Source organism: Saccostrea echinata, unplaced genomic scaffold (assembly GCF_033153115.1).
Source record: "Saccostrea echinata isolate AGI-Se365-2 ecotype Australia unplaced genomic scaffold, CSIRO_AGI_Sech_v1 ptg000054l, whole genome shotgun sequence".
In the NCBI taxonomy this organism is placed as follows: domain Eukaryota; kingdom Metazoa; phylum Mollusca; class Bivalvia; order Ostreida; family Ostreidae; genus Saccostrea; species Saccostrea echinata.
In genome coordinates this window covers 22,487,704-22,509,379 of record NW_026889803.1, presented here as the reverse complement: position 1 = coordinate 22,509,379, position 21,676 = coordinate 22,487,704, and the positions used below count along the sequence as shown (strand labels likewise).

At 34.4% G+C, this 21,676-nt stretch overlaps 1 protein-coding gene across 2 annotated transcripts in view; it reads right to left on the bottom strand.

Annotated features, from left to right (window-relative positions):
• Positions 1 to 21,676, bottom strand: part of LOC133206152 (protein HGH1 homolog) — a 62,619-nt gene that overhangs the window by 21,618 nt on the left and 19,325 nt on the right. For both annotated transcript variants that reach the window (XM_061342083.1, XM_061342082.1), the window contains one exon: positions 21,013 to 21,203. In XM_061342083.1, the coding sequence (XP_061198067.1) occupies positions 21,013 to 21,203 (191 nt within the window). The remainder of the gene's footprint in view (positions 1 to 21,012; positions 21,204 to 21,676) is intronic.

Genomic DNA, 21,676 nt, shown 5'->3' with positions numbered 1-21,676 from the left:
GACTCGGGTTGTGATGGTCACCATGGTAATTCTGGGAAGGGTTATCCTTATCCACCCATCCTATTGGCGAGATTTGGCCATTTCTGACAGATGGTCTGTTCTTGTTATAAAAAATTACTTGCGTGGTAAGAAATATAAGACTTGGAAAAATCTCTTAGCTTCTGTAAACGGGCCGCTAAGAAGCATGTCACATGGTCGCCTGGATCACGTGATTCGCGCATGGGCAGAACAATGGCAGATGTGCATTAAAATCGGAGAGGACTACTTTGAAAAATAATGAAAACTGAAACCACATTTTATTTCTTTTAAGGAAGTAATTCAATTTGTTTGCGAACATTTTGATCTCCCCTCGTACATGTAGTAGAATCTATATAGGTTCGCAGCACTTTTCACAAACTACAATGAGTGTTGAAAATAATCATATGTTAAACTTAGATTTTTTAACTTGGTTTTGCCCTTGCAATATTAGAATTTATAGATGACCTCAATACTTCAAGTATATTTGCTAAAATCACATGACTGCCACATCACGTGACAAGTCTAAATAAGAAATCTAATCGTCATCAACATCTGGTTTTCAACCACATTGCATTTGTCTGATAATTAGTAAAGTCCTAAAAAGAAATGCTCATCCTTGTAAAGAATGTATTTTCTATCTAAAAAATTCGCCAATATTTCCATTTGGCACCTTAACTGTACTGCGTTGGATCTGGCAGATTATGAAATGGATAATCTGTTTTTAAAAACATAAATACTCTGACCTCCAAATGCAATAAAAAGAGTAATTTGTACGGTACATACAATAATATATCTGAGAATGGAGACCATTCAATAGGAAATACATTTCAAAGAAACAGTGCAAAGATTAACTCGCCACGATTGGCGCAAAATAATGTATCGTGACTCTTCTTTCATAGTAGAAAAATGGTCTGATGCAAAAGTGCAGAAAGAGATTACACGGACACATTTGTATGAAATACAGGTATATGGAATTGCTTGGAATAAAAATGTGAATAAAAGAAGTAATAAACAGTTTCATCAGTTCATCAGTAATAGATTTTTTTCTTATTGTTTAAACTCAAGTAAGGAATTCCGATGTGAATCTGCTTGCACAAAATTTGGCTAGCTAGCTCTCATTCTATAATTCCACACTATATAAAAGAACTTTTCACCTCACCGACGCTGGTTACTTCACGCAATGATACAAAGTAAACATCGATGATGGCTGGTAAAATTGCACTGGTGTAGTGGTTTCCATATTGAATTTTCACGAAGGTGATCTTGGTTTGAAAAGGCATTGTTACATTTGAAAGAATTTTGGAAAATACACTTCCGGTTTCTATGCTACGGGCAATTTCCTGATTTTTAAATGGAATTTTTTCCACGGCAGATCTAAAGAACGGCTAAAGATATGAACTGGAGACTTATTAGAGATGATAGAACATCACTTCTAGATTTGTGGAATTGACTTTTTGTGCGTCGTCAATAGTTCCGGTCGCTACCAAAAGCAAATTAAAAAAGTCGAATTTTTCAACTTTTTGTCTCAATATTTTTTAATGATTTTACCAGAGATAATAGAGTCTCCATAAGAAATGATGGTCCCGCTAATCGTAATGGTTAGCGTGTTCAAATTTCACGAGGGCGACCTGGACTCAATTCCCAGAATATCTGGATTTTTTTGTACTTTTTTAGCTGAAATATAAGACTGTATCTTTGAAATGATATCTGGTATTATTTTCCGTTTGAATTACGCGATATTTTATAGAATTTACGTTTTATAGTATTTTATGTATGAAGAAAACAAAGGGATGCTCAACGTCATACAGATAGTGTTATGAGTGAGGAATAAACTTTTCTGATGACAGAGAATTTTGTGCACGCGATATCTCGAGAATTCTGTCAATCTTTCAAGGATAATGTGCTATTAAATGCCATTGTCACATTTGGAAGATTTTTTGAACAATTCTTTTTCGGTTCCAAGTTATGGACATTTTCTGGTTTTGAAATGAAATTTTATCTGCGCGAGATCTAAAGAATGGCTAATGATATGAATTGGAGAATTGTTGGAGACCATAGAACATGACTTATAGATGTGCGGGTTTGCCTTTTCGTGCATTGTGAGTACTTCCGATCGCTACCGGAAGCGAATTAAAAAAGTCATTTTTTTTTTAACTTTTACGTTTTTCAATATTTTTCTTTGATTTTAGTAGGGTTATATTCCTTTATAGATGCAAGTTACCGAACATAATAGGTATCAGATTCCTTGAGCGTCATATGGCGAGACGTGTTTTGTTCCAAAACATTCAAGTCTTTTCATTAATGTGTTACTGAATGGAATAGTCCACTTTGGGGGTAAAGAGGAATATAAAATGTGTAAGAAAACTTAGCACTGCCTTTATGTTACTTGCCCGTATACGATATGTTATATGTACCGTGTGAGAAATAAACATTCTTAGGCTCGAAAATCAGGCTATAGCAACATATTTGTTTTCAAATTTCATTGAAGCTATCACGTAAACTTATTCAATTGAAGACGCATTTCACAGAAAAGGTGCGAAGATTTACTCGTGACACAAAATAATGTATCTTGACCCGCCTTTCACAATTGTCTGATGCAGTAGTGTAGAAGTACAGAAAAAGATTACACGGACATGTCTGTATTTGGAATTGCATAGAATAGAAAGTTGAATGCATAAAGAATAAAGGAGGTAAACACAATAGGTTTTTATTTTAGTTTTTATCAATAACAGATTATTTTCTCTGCTATCAGTTATTGTTAAAACTCAAGTAACAAATCCGATGTAAATCTACTAGCATTTGCACAAAATTTAGCTGGCTAGTTTTCATCCTATAATTCCGCACTATAAGAAAAAAATAATAACCTGCCTGACACTCGTTACTTCAGGGAATGAGTGCAAGGTAAACATCAATGATGACTGGTACATTGCGCTAGTGAAGTGGTTTTAATATTAAAGAACAAGGTTCACTTAGGGCCTTTTTTGGCCCTGTGAATTTCAGAAAAACTGAAACTGCTTGATTTTAGTTGACAATGCATTAAATATCATTTAGACCTTTGATGACTGCGTATCTATCAAAAATGACGTAAATTTCTGGCTAGCCTATGCATTAAAACGTCACGAAATGCGTCATTTTCCTCGTATCCTGAAAATTTCTACAAAACAGCCAATTTTTAAAGCTATTTTTCAAAATTTTATATAGGACGTAATCTCTGATCTTAAATATGCAACTATTAAATGATAGAACTATTTCTGAGGATTACAAAACCTGTTTTATTTTTTTTAGATCAGAGGATGCGCTCATATTCTCTTCTTTCTTTTTTAAACTAAAACTTGCATCACTTTATTGCATCTCTTTCGCTGTTTTGAAATATGTTAGATTCCACCGGAAATAAAACATCAACTTCCGGTCTATTGCTCGGCAGCAGTAAACGACTGAAGTCTAAAACTTTTAGGACTGATAGTCAGTCATCAGTTTATTTGAATCGTGACAAAATCTTCTATCGCCGTTACCTCCGGTCGTGACAGGAAGTGATGCAAAAAAGGGAATGGTTAATGGTTAGCACGCTGGATTTTCAGGCTGACGACCAGGGTTAAATCTCCAGAGAGTCTGAATTTCTTTTATCACTTTTTCAGCTTGAGTTTTCCTTTTTTCAGAATCGGACGGAAGACCTCTCATTGCTCGCAATGAGTTTCTAGTTATTATTATTATTCCTATTTTGTGCACCCGAGTTCTCAGTAACAGCTTGGCCAATTTTCATGAAACTTTAAGATCTGATAGGTTTTGATCTGAACCTTGTTGGAAATCTTTCGTTGATGATGTCACAATCAATCTTGAGATATTTAGGATTTTCAGAGTGTTGGCTTGTCCTGGATATTCCTCAGAAACGACTTAAGATATTGAGTCAAAACTTTCAGTGAAGGTAGATTTGTAGATGAGTGTCCAAATCTCTCTAGCGCAAAGGGAGCCGAAGCTCGGTAGGCTCAAAAAATGTCTCAGAAACATCTCACAATATTTAACACCTTTTCTTTCATATCATCATACCTGTTCTTAATTTGTTAAAACATATAGAAGAAAAGTTGTGCTGAATGATACGACCTTTCATGCAATATCAAGAAAAAGGGGCTGACCCCTCAAATTAGGGGCCTAGAGGGGCCAAAAGTTTTTCAACTATTACTCTCTAACGATCAATGTTTTGTAATATATTACTGAAGAAAAGATGTTTATCTTAACGATTTGCATCAACATATTATAAGATTTTGTTCATATGTTATGTAATGAGGGGTCACAAAGGGCCAGAATGCTTAATCTTTGACGCTTTATATCTCGAAAAGGGAAAATATTTTGATAAGCAATACTGAACAAAAGATGGTCAGAACAATGTTCTAATTAATATGAATCTTTCAATGTTTTGTAAAAAGGTCCCATTAAGGACCTGGAGGATGGCTGCTAAACATTTCCATTTGGCATATCTCCACTACGAAAAGAAATCTTTGAATAGGTGTTGAACAAACAAGAAGTCTGTGAGCGAATGCTCACTAGTAATACCCCCACTCTGATGTGAATTTACACTCTCATATGGATATACACAAGTTCAGTTAAAGAAATATTGTACTTATTAAGATTTTTTTCTTCATTTAGGTTCATCATTTTTTTCATCATTAAAGTTTATCCAGAAAGTAACAAAACGTAGGAACCAAAGCATCTTGTCCGAAATATACTGTGTTTGCTTTTACATGATCATATGATATATGTATTATCAATATAAACCTATTATGGAATTATTCACATTGTTTAAAGTTCTATCACACACATTTTCCTCTGGTCCAGGACATCATAATCATTTTAAAAAAATTTCATGCAAGGCACAGCCATATGGATATGGAAATGGTCTGAATAATGAATTGGAATCACATTTGTGATTCATCACAATGTTTATTGATGAAAATATGGTCAAGTGAGCCTCCTTTTCTGTGAGTTGGTGACTGACTATACCTTGTTTATACCTTGCTATGTGGGATTTAACTAAAGACAAAACAGCATGTTATAGTAAGTTTTGATGTAGTTTGATGGTCTCCTACAGTTTAAAATCACAAATCATTTCATTTTGTGGTATTTTAAAGAATTGTTGGTTGTGTATGATGTCATAGTAAATATTTCCCGTACAAATTAGCTCCGCCCCCTTTTTGTAGCCTTAACTGTGCTCCGTAACAAAACATAGTTTTGACCCTGCTTAATGCAGTGTACATTTGCCCAGCTCTAAATGTTCCTTTCATTGATATCTATAGATTATCAACAGTTCTACCCTGGGCTTTATGAATGGTAACACCCCATGCAAGGGTAAGAGAAAATGGTGTCCTCTTTGCGGTTACTATTCTATGCTTTACAGTTACCTCAAGGACTGAAATGGGTGCAGATATCTCATCAAGTACAATTTGCTTAAGTTTGGATCTTAGTTTTTCACCAATGTTCATCAAAGTGGACTAACACATATTTAGGTCTGTATATCATTAAACTGAGGGTCAGATGGATCTGGATGCTGAGGCAGAAAACCAGTCACTGTACCTGTAGTGGAATTGGTTAACCCATCACAAGTATATACATTTGTGGTCATCATAACTCATAGCTATTTTCAGTTCTTGCAACATTCCACCTGGTTTCTTCTTTTCATCAAATGTAATGTTTTCAATATGAATAGTTTGTTGATCTGTCTTGGCATCAATAGCTGACAGTTTAATTTCTGGTGACTCTATGCTCTCTAACATTCAATTGTTATGTTCATCAACATATTTATTGAAAGCAAATATACAGTGCTTGTTTAGGATATGTTGGTGTGGAAACATCAGTTTCTCTGTTTTTAATGAGCTGTATATCATCGTCAGTATGCTTAAATGATCTTATTCTGTTGAGATCCTCAGCGAATTCACCATCATCTTTCTGCCGCATTATTTGGTAAAGCTCCAATGCTCTAAAACTTTTCTTCCACAATGAACCATACACTGATGCAAAAGAATCAGAAACTGTGTCAAACACTGGTCTTTTGGGCAACTGGTGGCAACTGAAAAAGGTCACCTACAGCCAAAACTGATATCCGACTAAAAGGCTCATCAGATGTCATAATCTCTGACAGACGTCTGTGAACAATATTCAGGTGATCAGCTCCAACCATAGAAATCTCATTAATTATCAAAAGGCAAACATTTCCTAGTTTTTCTCACATACTAGATAGCTGTTCTCCTGAGAGTCTGATATAGTCATCACGCTTTGACTGATTAACTGGTAAACTGAATGCAAAGTATGGCCTTCTATGTTGAAAGCAGCCACAACAGTGAAAGCACAGACCATAACAACAATGTCATCTTCTCCTTGACCTACACCAAACAATTTGTTTGCTGTCTGTACTATGGTTCTGATTAAATGCCATTTGCCAGTGCCTCCTCCTCCAGAAATGAAGACATGGAATGGCTTTGGACGTTTCGCTGTTTTATAAGTCATTGACATTTCTATGCACCATTCAACAATGAACTGGTGGATTTCTTGCTTTTCAGTATTGAGAGACACTGTCACACTGAGCCACTGCTGAGCTGATATCTTCCTACTGTCCATTTCATACTGATAAGCAACCAACCCAAGATCTGATGTTTCATTTCCATGCACAGGAACAATGGCTTCAAACTCTGGATCTTCTTGTGCTCCCTTGTATCTATGTTCCCTCTCCTGTTGTTCTGTTTGTGGAGCTAGTGATGCCCAGGCATCTTCAGAAGGCCCATTTTCTTGTAGTTCTTTGACAGCTTGTGTGTACTCTTCATTGTTTGGTTCATAATAGTTCATTCTGTTACAGAAGGTTGGTCTACAATTGAAGTATTTTGTTTTATATGTACCATCTTCATCCAACAGGTCTTCGGTTTCATCTCTCCATGATCTGTACAGTAACAGTTTGGAGTGATAGTACTGCTCAGGCTGTTTCAAGATGGAGAACTGATGAGATCTGATAATGACAGGTCTTGAACAGAGAGTCATGATTGTTGATTTATTTTTCAACTTTATGGTTTTAGGAAGATTGTTGATTACAGTTTCCGGATCAAGATATTCTTCATCTAGCAGTTCTGGATCTGGGTTGGTATTTGTTTTCCGAGCATATGAATAATTTGCTGCAAAATCTGCAAGGAAAATGTGTTCAATGCAATCAGGTCTAAGTTGATATTTTTCCAGCACGACTTCCTGGTATAGGTTTTCATCATCATCATCAAGCTCCTGTATAACTTTCATGGGTTTAAAAAGTTTTGTTCTATTCTCAGCTAAGTCTGTATGAAGGAAAATGACCTGTCGTGATCCTATAGTGAGTGGTAAAGGCAATAATCTGTACACTGCCTCTTGGGCACTGACCTCACGATGGGAAAGGAACTTCTTAGATACAGTCTCCATCATCTTCTTTGGACCAGCTGGTGCTGAGTTCTTCTAACAGACTTTAAGACATCACCTCATGTTTTTTTCTGGTTTGCTTACATATGATGCCACATACATTATACAGGCATAAACATTTGTGACATACTGAAGGTCAAGGTTTGCCTGCAGGCTTTCATCAGGGCTGGGCTGTAATTGTTAATAAAGCAGTCAGATGGATTACGTCTGAACAATATAGCAGGCTGGCCTTGCTTTGTTTTTATCCAGGTTAATGCCTTCATATACAAAGCTTCAGGAATTTCAAGTTCTTCTAACAAGGCTTCTAATGTAACTTCTAGATTATGTTGTACATCTTCCAGTTTACCCATAACTGCTGTCAACAACTCTGTGTAGATTGTCTGTGTTTGTTTGTTTGGTATATCGTCTGGTGGAAGCACAACTGTATGGCTCCATTTTTTGGCATCTTTTTCAGCTCTTTCAAATCTTTTTTTATTTAAATATTTTGGATTCCCAATGTTTCGGCTTGAGCATCACTGAAGAGACATAATTTGTCGAAATGCGCATCTGGTGAATCAAAATTGGTACCGTATATGATTTACATTTTACAAACAGGTGGCTTTGGAAAACTGAATCTGGATTTTGTTCCATGGGTTTTGCATGTGAAAGAGTGAATGTGACATTGAACAGTTTGAATCAGAGATGCAAGATGATCATCTTGTCATCTTGTGTCCTAAATTTTTAACCCATAGTAGCATATGGCAGTGGGGTGATCCTCTTTGCTGGATTCTATCATGTATTTGAAATCTTGTATTTCTCCAATGGGTTTCGACTTTCCTAGAACTAGTGTTGACATGAAGAGCTGAAGCCTATGATCGAAATGCCTAGCAGCTGTAACAGGATTAGTCCGTAACCAAGTGCTTTTTTGTTCCCAAGTCATGTTTTCTACTTGTTCATCTGACAGTTTCTGATTATGTTGTGCAGCTATCACTTGAATTGTATCTTTCCACTTCATATCAGCAGAGGACAATCAAGAATCATGTACAGCTTCCCAGTTGTCTTAAGAGGGTTGGGTGGTCTGTGGCCATTTTTAGACTATATTGATCTCCTTTAGAAGAAGAGCTCCATATAAAGATATACAAAAATGATCAAATTTTAAAACTAAAATGAATGAATTTTTTCTTTGCCAAATGATAGCTGACAGCTTAAGATATCATATCAAAAAAAAATAAGTTATATCTGATGGTTAATTTGTTGACCCCCCAGCCTCCTTAACATTCCTAAAAGATCATACAATAATTTGTTAAAGAAGGCTGGTGATCCATGAACATTTTGTAGGATATGATAGCTAAGGTCAGAGCGGGCTAGACGTCTCATTTCTTCAGCATCTGGCCTGCTGTTATTTTCTCCACCTGATGTTGTCCTTTACATTTTCTCATGGCAATAATGCGATGCAAGTTTTAATTAAAAAAAGAAAAGTTGAAATTTTGTGATTTCTTTGATCACTTCTTGTGATGACTGAAAGTAACACCTGACAGATTTGAACTAATTCTGCAAACATATTTGTCATGATTTTTCATTCCTTTAAGTTTGGTATCTTAAGTTATTACCGTTTCTGAGATCCCGTCCGGAAATGATCTCTTTTGAAAAAACTAAAATCGGACATATCTGATGGAAGTGAATTTTGCAAAATCCTTCAAAATGTTTTGAGTTTATTTCCTTTGTCATAATCCCTGAAAGTTTTAAGAAAATCCATCGAGCCATCTCTGAGAAATCACACAAAAAACGGGAAAATAATAATAATAAACCGTAGAATCAATACAAGGTCTTCCGTCTGAAACGGAAGACCTATATAATAATAAGAGGGTAAAAAGAGACCAAACAAAGACACTAAGGTCTTCCTTTGGAGACGGAAGACCTTAATAAACAGTACAATCACTATTAGGTCTTTCGACTGAAACAGAATACCTTAATAAACAGAAGAATCACTATATTAAGGTCTTCTGTCTGAAACAGAAGACCTTAATAATAATAAGAAACAGAGTAAAAACAATATGTTCCCCAACTTCGTTTGGTAAACATAATAATTAAGACCTCCTTTTTACATTTCAAAGAATTTCACTGCAAATGTATTTTAATTTTTAATGATTCTATAATGTAGAGACTTGTTTCATTTACCTATACTCTGAAATTCGTCTTTTTTCGTTAAAAACTACAAGTTATAAATACTTACAATCCTTAGCCAATCAGATTTTAGCACATGTGCTTGCATGTATTTCCTTGATTTCTCATCTATGTATTCTTAGAGTGCCTAATAATATATATCCATGTCTTAAATTTCAAAGTATTTAATTGAATTGTAAGAGATATAAAGCCTATAAAGTACCGTATAATCCCTATTAACCACCACGGGCGCTTAGAAAATTGCGAAAAAGGGGCGGTTATTTTGGTATTCTCATTAATATAATATTTAATTCATATTTAACTTCAAGAAATCTTTTGAAAATAAATTAAATTCAGAGAACCACTAAAAGATTGTCTAACTTTCCTTTAAGTTAAGATAATCCATCCAAATTATGCTAAATGATTCATTTTTCCACCGAGATATTAGAGAATACACAAGGAGAACATATTTTGTAGGTAACTTTCACTTTCAGAAATACATAATGATTAGGTCATTCTAAAAATCTTTCACTTTCAGGAATACTTTATGTACGAGTTACCAATTAACCAAGTTTCATTTTCACTTTCTTCAAATTATGGTGTACTTTTGATATGATTCTAGATGATTTTAATCACTGAACAGGGGGGGCCCTTATTTCCCTACAATTGAATAAAGTGCCCCGCCACAGCATGATACGCCCATCAAATATTGTTCAATTATCACGAACAGTTTAGAGTGCAAGAAAATCAAGTCAACCTTGATACAAGGATTTCCAAGATTTTTCCATTTCTTATAATTTTTGTTTATACATTTCCTGTGGTGTATGCATTATAACAAATATTACATTATACAGTACAGGCCACGAGTTTTCCCCGAAAAACACGGGGCCCCGTGGACCGAAAGTCCACGTTTAGCGTGGGCCTCGATCAATGTCGGCGTCTTTGAAGTGAGTGTGTCTGCGCACCGTGTAACACGGTGTGTACGCGCGGTGTATCACAGTGCCCCATTACGATATCACGCAGAACTTACAATAAAAACTTTTCATTTCTTTATTTAATCAATTATATCAATTTCCTTTGAAATCAGATTTTTTTTCACTTTTTTCTTAAATATTACTACTTCTTTACCGATATACAGATGTTTGAACAAATAAGATAACACAAAATCAAAAATCCATGTGCTCTTGTACAGCAAAATACAAACTTCTCAAAATGTGTACGTACATCCATGTAAGTCATGTTTCAAAAACCTAACTATACGAGAGAAAAAAAATATGTTTAATAGTCAGACTATTATTATACTACGAAGGAATACCCTTTCGTAAATTAATTACCTGGTTGTCTTTTCTCTTGATTATAACTGTGTTCATTTAAATTACAGTCATTTTCCTAACAAGATCTCTTTTACTGTACGCATGCATTCATATGTGGTATTTATCAGATGCATAGTTTATTTTATAAATCATTTTCTACGTAAAATGATTGAAAAAAAAATATGCATCTAAATAAATAAAATCAAAAAACGTGTCAGATACACACACATGAACTCTACTCTCTGATTATTACTCAGCGAATTATACATGTACTTTAGATTAAGGATTATTGCAATCTGTAATCATGTAAAACATGGAGGTAAATATCACACACACACACACACACACACATACACAAAGCCAACTTTTGGTAACTCAAATCTGCTTTTCAACTACTGTACAAATAATACCTTATTCTGAGATTATTTTATGAAAAATGTCTCGTAAGGTTTGCGAAAAAAAAAAAAAATCAATGTAGAGCGGGGATGTATAGAACAAATTAAGCTTCTCATGGTCAAAGTATTGTTATGGTGTTAAGGAAGAAAATGTTAAGAAAGTTATTAAAAAAAAAAACCTAGCCTCTTTCAAGCTACATGCATTATGTTTGTTACCCCCCCCCCCCCTTCTAGAAAGCGCAGCTAATTAAAAATTAATCGAAAGTCTGTGGATTTATATGTTACGTTATTTGAAATAAAACAGTCATTATCTAACTGGTTACATGTTTATATGTGTCTGAAAAAGATAATTTACAAAGTAAGTTTGTAATCAAGCCGAAGTACACGTGTGGTGGACTGGTGGTGTAACCCGGTAGAGGAATTTGGCTGGAAGTCACTTGAGTGTGTTATACACATGATATGGTCAGGACGAAAGAATTTGAAAGGTGTGATAAACACACAGCGCCCCGGGCCTCCGGCTGTATCTCAGTATCTTTTAATGAAAGGTGTAAACTCGGAACAGACGATAAGAATGTTTCAAATCACAAGAGAAATACTTTCCGCATAAACAAACTTTCAGGGCCATCTAGCTGCGATTTTTATTGACAGGTAGAGCATGAGGATTTCGGGTGTTACGGAGAACAAATTGATTGAACACATGTTGTAACTGAGTTGAATATGAAACAAAGTTATGGAATTTAAATAGTATTATAGAATGGTTAATTGTGAACTTTGGTAATGTAAATAAAACGAAGAATTAAATTTATAAGAATCTCTCTCTCTGACATTGTTTCTTTACACACTTTTCATTTAAATAAAAACTTACCGTATTAAATACTTCCACAGAAAGGATTTTACAACAAAGCATAAATACTAGTTTATAAAAAGATAAAGACAATCGTCTGTTACGAGAAATACACTTGGACATTATAAAATTTATGCGGAAGGGTCTCTCTCTCTCTCTCTCTCTCTGACATTGTTTCTATAAACACTTTTCAATTAAAGAAAAAATTATTACATCCTTACACTGAAAGGATTTTCAAAATACTAGTTTATGAAAATCTGCTACGAAAAATACGCACATTATTGTACACAGGGATTTCGTGTGTTTGCTGTCATTTCTCGCTTATAAATTCAGAATAATATAAGACTAACAAAATAAATGTGCTCTACTCAGGAATATAAAATTAATGCTTTGATTGTATACTAATTAAAAACCAGAAGTCTCTGACGAGACTGTAGCTCTACTGGTTGTATTTATAAAGGAAGATAAAAGTAGCACTTGGACTTGAAACTTTGCAACAGCAATAAATAGAATAATGATCCTTAGTTTAGTCTCTTTTGTGGCAAGATTTATTATTATATCAGACTAAAACTGTAGGAGGAGTAGCCTTTTAAAACAATTTTACAGAAATTTTGATTTAAGTAACCATGGCAACATCATTCAACAAAATCAAAAAAACAATAACACCAATTATGTATCTCTGTAGTCTACTTGTATGCTACATTATATTGAAATCAGACAAAAAAGTGTAGGAGGAGTAGCGTTTTGAAAGTATTTCAAGAAAATTTATACTTTTAGTAACCATGGCAACTCTGTTCATCGAAATCCGAAACTGGTACAGAGAATTATGTATCTTAGTGTAGTTTACTTGCGTGCTAAGTAATACTAAAATCAGACCAAAACTGTAGGGGTAGCATTTTGAAGGTGTTTCAAGGAAATTTCTATTTTTAGTAACCATGGCAACAATGTTCATCGAAATCAGAAAATCAATATAAAGAATTATGTATCTTAGTGTAGTCTACTTGTTTGCCAAGTTATACTGAAATCAGACCAAAACTGTAAGAGGAGTAGCATTTTGAAAGTATTTCAGAGAAATTTCTATTTTTTGTAACCATGGCAACACCGTTCATTGAAATCAAAAACCGATACACAGAATTATGTATCTTATTATAGTCTATTTGTGTGCCAAGTTATATTGAAATCAGATAAAAACTGTAGGAGGAGTAGCATTTTGAAAGTATTTCACAGAAATTTCTATTTTTAGTAACCATGGCAATACCATTTATCGAAATCAAAAACCGATACACAGAATTATGTATCTTAGTATAGTCTACTTGTGTGCCAAGTTATATTGAAATCAGATCAAAACTGTAGGAGGAGTAGCATTTTGAATGTTTTTGACAGAAATTTCTTTTTTTTGTAACCATGGCTACACCGTTCATCGAAATCAAAAACAAATATACAGAATTATGTATCTTAGTGTAGTCTACTTGTGTGCCAAGTAATATTGAAATCAGACCAAAACTGTAGGAGGAGTAGCATTTTGAAAGTATTTCAGAGAAATTTCTATTTTTAGTAACCATGGCAACACCGTTCATCGAAATCAAAAACCGATATACAGAATTATGTATCTTAGTGTAGTCTACTTGTGTGCCAAGTAATATTGAAATCAGACCAAAACTGTAGGAGGAGTAGCATTTTGAAAAATTGTTTACAGACGGACGGACAGACAGACAGACGGACGGACGATGGACACCTTACTATCGGATAAGCTCTTCTGGTCTCTGCCCAGTAGAGCTAACAACTGCAGCTCGGATTGTATACTACATGTAATGCAGCTCGATTGATCATGCTATTTATAGCCTTTCTTCGTTGCATGAGCTCATGGAATTAAATTCTTTGGACATTAAAAATTTCAATCCAAATGATAATTTTAAAAAGTAACTAAATAACTTTATGAAATACGAACTTCTGGGCGCACGATAAATTCAAAACCATTTAAATTTTCTGCTATCGATATTTAATCCTACTACATGAGTCAGTAGTACGATTCAGAGCACAGTCAATGTCTTCTAGATTTTAAAACGATAATTATACATACATAAATCAAAGTGATGAATTGTTTTTAAATTTTGAAGTGTAACACTGTTTATCTGAACCAAACGATTTTCTCTGTAATGTTATGGACACGGTGCGGCACGGAGGGAATTTTCTCGGCACGGTGCGACACGGGGAGCATTAGCTTGGATTTTTCAAGACTCGGTGCGGCACGGTGTGTCTACCTGTGTTTTTCAAATCCACACACACCGTGCTACACCGTGTACACGGTGTGACACAGAGCATTTCACACGGTGTGTTTTCCACCGTGCGATGGGGAAAACTGTAGATCCTCAACTGGTAGTGTTAGAGCTTGACAAATGCCTATCTGCAGCCCCCCCCCCCCCACACACACACACAGTGACACACACACACATCTTTCATATTTGTGAGACATGATGCTCTGAAATTTACTAGTTGATATTTTCAAAAAATTAAATAACAAGATGTGTTTGTGAAACACTGATGCCCCCGTATGGCAGCTTATGGCGAAGGTTAAAGTTTCTCAAATGCAAGTCAAAATCCAGGCCAAAAGATAAAAAATGTTAAATTTGAAAGCCCTAGCTGTAACTGTTCAAAAGTTATGGCGAAGGTTAAAGTTTTTTAAAAGTAGGTCAAACTCCTATGTCAAGGTCAAAGGGTCAAAGTGGTTGGTATCCAAAGGAAGGTCTTGTCACAAGGATTACATATGTGAAGAATGAAAGCCCTAGCACCAACCATTCAAAATTATTGTCAAGGTTAAGGTTTTTCAAAAGTAGGTTAAACTCCTTTGTCAGGGTCAAAGGGTCCAAAGTGGTTGGTATTCAAAGGAAGGTGATGTCACAAGGATTACATATGTGAAGTATGAAAGCCCTAGCATCAACCATTCAAAAGTTATGGTTAAGGTTAAAGTTTTTCAAAAGTAGGTCAAACTCCTTGGTCAAGGTCAAAAGGTCAAAGTGGTTGGTATCCAAAGGAAGGTCTTGTCACAAGGATTACATATGTGAAGTATGAAAGCCCTAGCTCTAACCGTTGAAAACTTATGGCCAAGGTTAAAGTTTTTCAAAAGTAGGTCAATCTCCTAGGTCAAGGTCAAAGGGTCAAAGAGGTTGATATCCAGAGGAAGGTCTTGTCACAAGGAATATACATGTGAAGTTTGAAACCCCAAGTGCCAACTGTTCGAAAGTTATGGTCAAGGTTTAAGTTTTTCAAAAGTAGGTCAAACTCTAAGGTCAAGGTCAAAAGGTCAAAGTTGTTAGTATCCAAAGGAAGGCCTTGTCACAAAGAATACACATGTGAAGTTTGAAACCCCAAGCACCAACTGTTCAGAAGTTATGGCCAAGGGTCTCATAAAATTTTGCAAAAGTGGGTCAAACTCCAAGGTCAAGGTCAAATATGATGGTACCCAAAGAAAGGTCTTGTCACAAGGAATACACATGTAAAATATAAAAGTCATAGCTCCAAACAATCAAAAGTTATGGGCAAGGTTAAAGTTGACAACAGACAGACAGACAAACAGATAAACAGACAAACAGACAGACTGGACAAAAACAATATACCCCCGGGATCTTTCGATCCCGGGGCAAAAAAATATCATATTAAACAATATCAATTTAGTCTTAACAACTTAATCTATACCAATCTAATTTTAAAATAAAAGACTGGCCATCAAATGACATATGCTATAAACTGACCAGCAGTTCTTCTGTCTAATTCCCAAAGGATACAGATAAGAACTGCTTGATCAGAGATACTCCAACAGAAATGATTGAGACAGCTAGCCTTCCTACACTGAACTCATTAATTAATCTTTAACTGGATGCATGTCCACTCATTACTCCCAAGGGATGAATGGATCTGTGCTATCTGCTTTGTAGTGCAATTAAAATGAATATTTATGTCATTCTGAAATTAAATTTGAAAACAAAGATTTTTTTTTCAATTTGTTACAAAGATTTATAAAAAGAAAAAAAATTGTAGTCTTGATGCAACATTTTTAATAAGGTTTCTGCTTGACTCTTAGATTTGTAGGGACTATCTACCATAATTAAAACTTTTTTTTAAAATACTTGTTGTTTTTTTTTTAGATTCAATGTCAGACTGGTTTTAAGCTGCAATTCATATGGACAATGGGCATGCTAATTCCAAATCCAATATCATACCCCCCCCCCCCCCCCCCGAGTATAATTAGTTTTAATTAATTAGTTTATTATACAATATCAAATTAGTTTTAATTACTTTACACCAAATTCATTTTAAAAGTTAGGCTAGCCCACAAAAAACTATTTCATCCAACATGGCTGATTCCTCTGCCCAATTCCCAAGAGATATAGATAACACCCAGGGATTTATCAGTACCTTCTCAGGGGCCGAAATTCGGTCCCATTCCCAATTGAAAATGAGCTCAGTTTTTCCCAATTTGGTTGTATTTTTTCCCAATTGGTGAACAATGCTTTTATATTTAATTTTCTTGGAAAAACACAGAGTAAAATTGTCAGATTGTCTGTAATTTTCATCTATTTAACTCATTTAGCAAAGCTACAGTCATAATACATGTTTAACAACACTGAAAAAACATCGCCAACTTTTAATCCGAATTTCCTCCGTTTTTCTGAAAATGGTGATATTGTGTAATTGTATAGATTTACTAAGTTATTTCCACCTACTCAAATGATCTACAAATGAATGGTAAGGACTGTAGGCATTATTTCAGATAGAAAAATATATTTTCAGTGTTTTAATACATATTAAAAGAGGATTTTGAGAAAATATGTACTTCAGTATAATTTTTTGCAGGAGGTTTATATTTTCCAGAAACAGATTCTATAATGACCTAAATTAAAATCTCATACACACATGTACTACCCTAAGTTGTATCAATACTTTATACTCATTTAAGTAAATTTTACTTTATTAGTCTAGTATTCATAATTGATCTTGTATGATGAAGTTGGATCATATTTAATTGTCTGTTTGGTTGCCCAAATTAGAGTTCATGCTGAAATATTAAATGAATTACACTTGAATACATGATTTAAGCAACATTTTTAATTTTTCCCAATGTCATCAAATAGCCGATAATTTTTTCCCAATTCCCCCAAAATGGCGTTTCCCAAAATACGCTGATAAATCCCTGACACCTGCTTGATCAGAGATGCTCTACCAGTTAGCTCCTCACACTAAACTCATTAATTTCTCTCTAATTTAACATGCAATTTTCTGTTATCAAAATTCTCCTTGACCAGTGCTTGATAATTACACCCATGGGAGAGGTGGAACTTCTCTTGTAACATTATATTTGTTATAGATTGCTGTAAAGTATATAATGAAAAAAGTAAGTATTTCTTGATTTTAACATCTTTTTAATAAGGATACTGCAAAACTTCTACATTTTTTGGGATTGTGTAATTTAATAGTAAAAAGACAGTTTTTTTAAAAAAAAATTTCACTTAAATTCAAGGTCACAGTGACCTTGAAATAGGTCGCGACACACCTTCTACCTAAGATGCATAAACTGGCCAAGTTTGATGATTCTAAGTCTAATAGTTTTCTAGTTATGAGCCGGACAGGATTTTTCCATATTTGGCCATAGCATCTTAATTAAAGGTCAGAACGACCTACTTTTAGTGCGCGACACACCTTCTACCCAAGAAGTATCAGCTGACAAAGTTTGATAATCCTAGGCCTAATAGTATTAAAGTTATGAGCCGGACACGAGAAAAGCTAACAGACAGACAGACGGACGGACATGAATGCCATAACATAATATGTCCTGTCTAAAGATGGGCGTATAAAAAGATCTAGGAGGGCGCTTATAGGGGCAGGGGCGGTTAATAGGGAGTATACTGTATTAGCCAATCAGATTTCAGACATGTGCCCCATGTCCTAATTGCATTCAATTTTGATAATAACATAAGGTAGGAACCAGTTGTACCTATTAATATTCTAAATTTCATCCTGTTTTCTTGAAATCTACAGTAGTTATAGCCATACAAAGTTTCAGTCAATCAAATTGCAACAAATGTGATCTGCTTCAAAAACTTTAACCTGGTCACTCATCTGGAAAATGCAGGTCAGATCCAGCATCTGAAGCAAGCCTGGTAGTGTGCATCTTTAGATGTATCATCCATGCAAGTTTGGTCAACAAAGGGGTTATAATTACTTGGAAATGAGATCTACTCTAAAAACTTTAACCTGCTCCAAAATAATTAACCTGGTCATTCTTTAGCTGAAGTTGCAGCATCTGAAACCTTGCCTGGTACAGTGAAACATACTAGAACCATTCTCCATGCATCTCTGATTAATATAAGGCATAGAAGTACTTGAAAAGAAATCTGCTCCAAAAACTATATCCTGGGACACCAAAGCTGAGGTATTACATAAGCTCCCCCCAACTTTGTTGAGGTGAGCTAATAAAAATTAGTCAATTTACTTGTGAAAATGTAACTGTTGTTCATTATTTAGGATGCAGGGGTGTGCAATTAGCATTGCCTGATGCCCGGGGCTACCATTTCTGGGGGTCGGGCTAGTGGTTTTGTGCACTGAGTTAGCCCCTTGGGCTAGTAAAAATTAAAACTATGCATGTAATTTACATGAAAAGCACAACCGGTATTTTCACCCATTTTTTGCTATTAAATTCCCAACCAGTGAAAATTTTCCAGGCAGCATGCTCCTACTGTCCGTGAATCTCCATAAACTTATCTATCTTGCATTACTACCTGACTTATTTACTTCCAAAAACGATCGATTTTTCCTAATCCGAATTTCCTTCATTCCTCTGTTTATTTTAAATACATGCAGATATCTCATTAAATAATTTACGATAACTCAATCAACTGAAAGACAAATGTTATGTGATTAACATAAAATACATTTCTGGTGTTTTTAATCATTTAAGATAAAAAAAATGATTTTCGCTTCATTTTAGATGAGCTAGTGCAGTGATCAGAAAAAGATAACTTATTAAATTCATTTTTATTTCTAGCATAATCATTAATTTATATATGATTCAATTTTATTAGTGAAAATTAAACACTAATTTAAAATGAATGACCTATTTAGTACCCCTATTTTTTCAACAATTAACCTTCTTTTCAGTTCAATAGGTCCCAATTGGTTTAAAATTTTTGCCCCTATATTTGCATGATTTGGGCTAGTAACTTTTTACTTGGGGCTAGTAACTTTATTGCTGCCACTGGCCCGTGGGCTAGTGCTTGAATTTTTTAATTGCACACCCCTTGGATGTTTAATTTGAATAATTTCACAAGCACTTATTTTAATCATGCTTTATTTACTAGCTAAAGTCAAACTGATGTCAACAGACTTCTAAATAGTTGAAACAGAAACACAGGTTGCAATGTACACCTTCTTGTTACACGTCATTAAAATCTCAACAGACAAATTACAAGAACGTGTACGTCAAAGTATATGTACATGTTCATGTAGAAGTTTAAGATTTCAACCTCTCTATTAACTATACACTTATTGTCTAAGCAATAAAAGGTCTTCAGGTTTTCTCGACTCTTTTGAAAAAAAAAACCACAATCTTATCAATTAGATAACTATCAATGATTAAATGATGTCATCTGAGAGCTTCCAAAGATATGTAAATACCGATGAAAAATAAAATATTTTTAATTACAAATTGCTTTCCTGTTTTCTTTATTCACTTTCTGTCAATTAGGCATGAAGTGATCCAAATGAAAATAAAGGTCATTCTACACCTAAATCATTTACAACTGATTATCCAAGAAGTTTCCATAATAAAATACCCATGTTTGAGACAACTTTTGGTTTTTTGGTGGGCACTTCTGGTGAAAATAATTTGCATGGACATGATCTATCTAACATCAGTATAAGCCAAACATTTCTATAAAAAGAAAAAAATTGAAAAAATAACTTTTTGGCATCACTTCCTGCCACGACTGGAAGTCACAGCAACATATGATTCTGATGATGCACATTAACTGATGAATAATTATCACTCCTCAAAGTTTTAGACTGCAGTTGTATACTTTTTGCCAAGCAATTATTTGAACAAAACTCTATGTAAAGTTTGGTTGAAGTTGGCCCAGTGGTTCTGGAGAAGAAGATGAAAATGTGAAAAGTTAATGACAAGAATTACAGACAATGGACAAATTTTTTGATTTGTCACTAAAAAAACTCACTTGAGTCTTCATCACCGAAAAACTCACTTGAGTCTTTGGCTCAGGTGAGCTAAAAAGTTGATACACAACTGGACATAGCATTAGCTCTTTGAGCCTTTACATAAGCTTGGCTTTCAAATTATATTGGATCAAAGAACTATCCCCCATCTGCTTTGAGATGACCTCTCAAGTTTAAGTTGTGTATTATAGACACAAAACAGCAAATTCAATCTAAAGAATTTTAACTTTTAAAAAATGTGTTCCACTTCAAAAAGGAATTCATCAATATTTGTGATTTTCTACTATTTGTTATTGATGACATATTGTAGGTAAATGCACACTAGGAATAATTTACTTGTATATATCACATTCAGATGACCTCTGGAAATAATGACTACTCCTTAAAATGCTTGACAGATATGGTGGATATTAACTGTAAGTGTGTAAGTTTAATTTGGGAAGACTTTGAATCATTGTGACATACTTTTTTTTCTCTCTCAAGTTTTGTGTATCCAATCTGCATAGAAAATAGTTTGAAAATGATAAGAATTTTGATGTTTACTGACATTTTCTTTCAAGACAAATTTTAATTGTTATCATCAAAATGAGGAAGTTGTGTGAGAGAACAGGTTATAATTTGCTTCTATGTATTACAATTATTTGATACATATATTAACCTTTAAAATAGCCTGTAACAAGATGCATCTTATCTCAGGGTTTGGTTCTCTGGTTTTATCTGGTGGTAAGTACTGCAATCTTTCTGGTAGTTTCTCCATATCATTGTCATCAAATTCCTCAGGACCAGCCAAAGGAAGCAGAAGGAAAGACAACATGTCCACTTTGTCACTCAGTAACCACTCATGGTGTTCTGTGGATTAAACTTTAATTACTTTTACTTCTACATTCAATAAGCTGAAAATAAAAAGAATTTTACCCTTGTTATTCCCATGAAAAATTTTATTCTCACTCCATACTAATGCCTCTTGTGGCAGCACATATTATCACTGTTGCACATATTGTTTCCAACAATATCATGTGCAGATTTGCATTGCACATTGTCATGCATTTGCAGCAATGTACCTGCACAAATTGTCCATGATGACAAAGTGTGCAGATCCTTGTTCTAAACATAACTAGGTGAAAACATTTGAAATCATTTTTACAATTTATCAACTGTTTAATAAACAAGGGCCTTAATGGTTGCATGAGTATAACACTGTGAAAGATACACAGAAGTATATAATAAAATAAAAGTAAACTGATAGATGAAGATATATTGCCCAAAGCAAGAAAAATAGGATGATCAGTGATCAACATAACTGTGAGTCAGTGTACTATTCA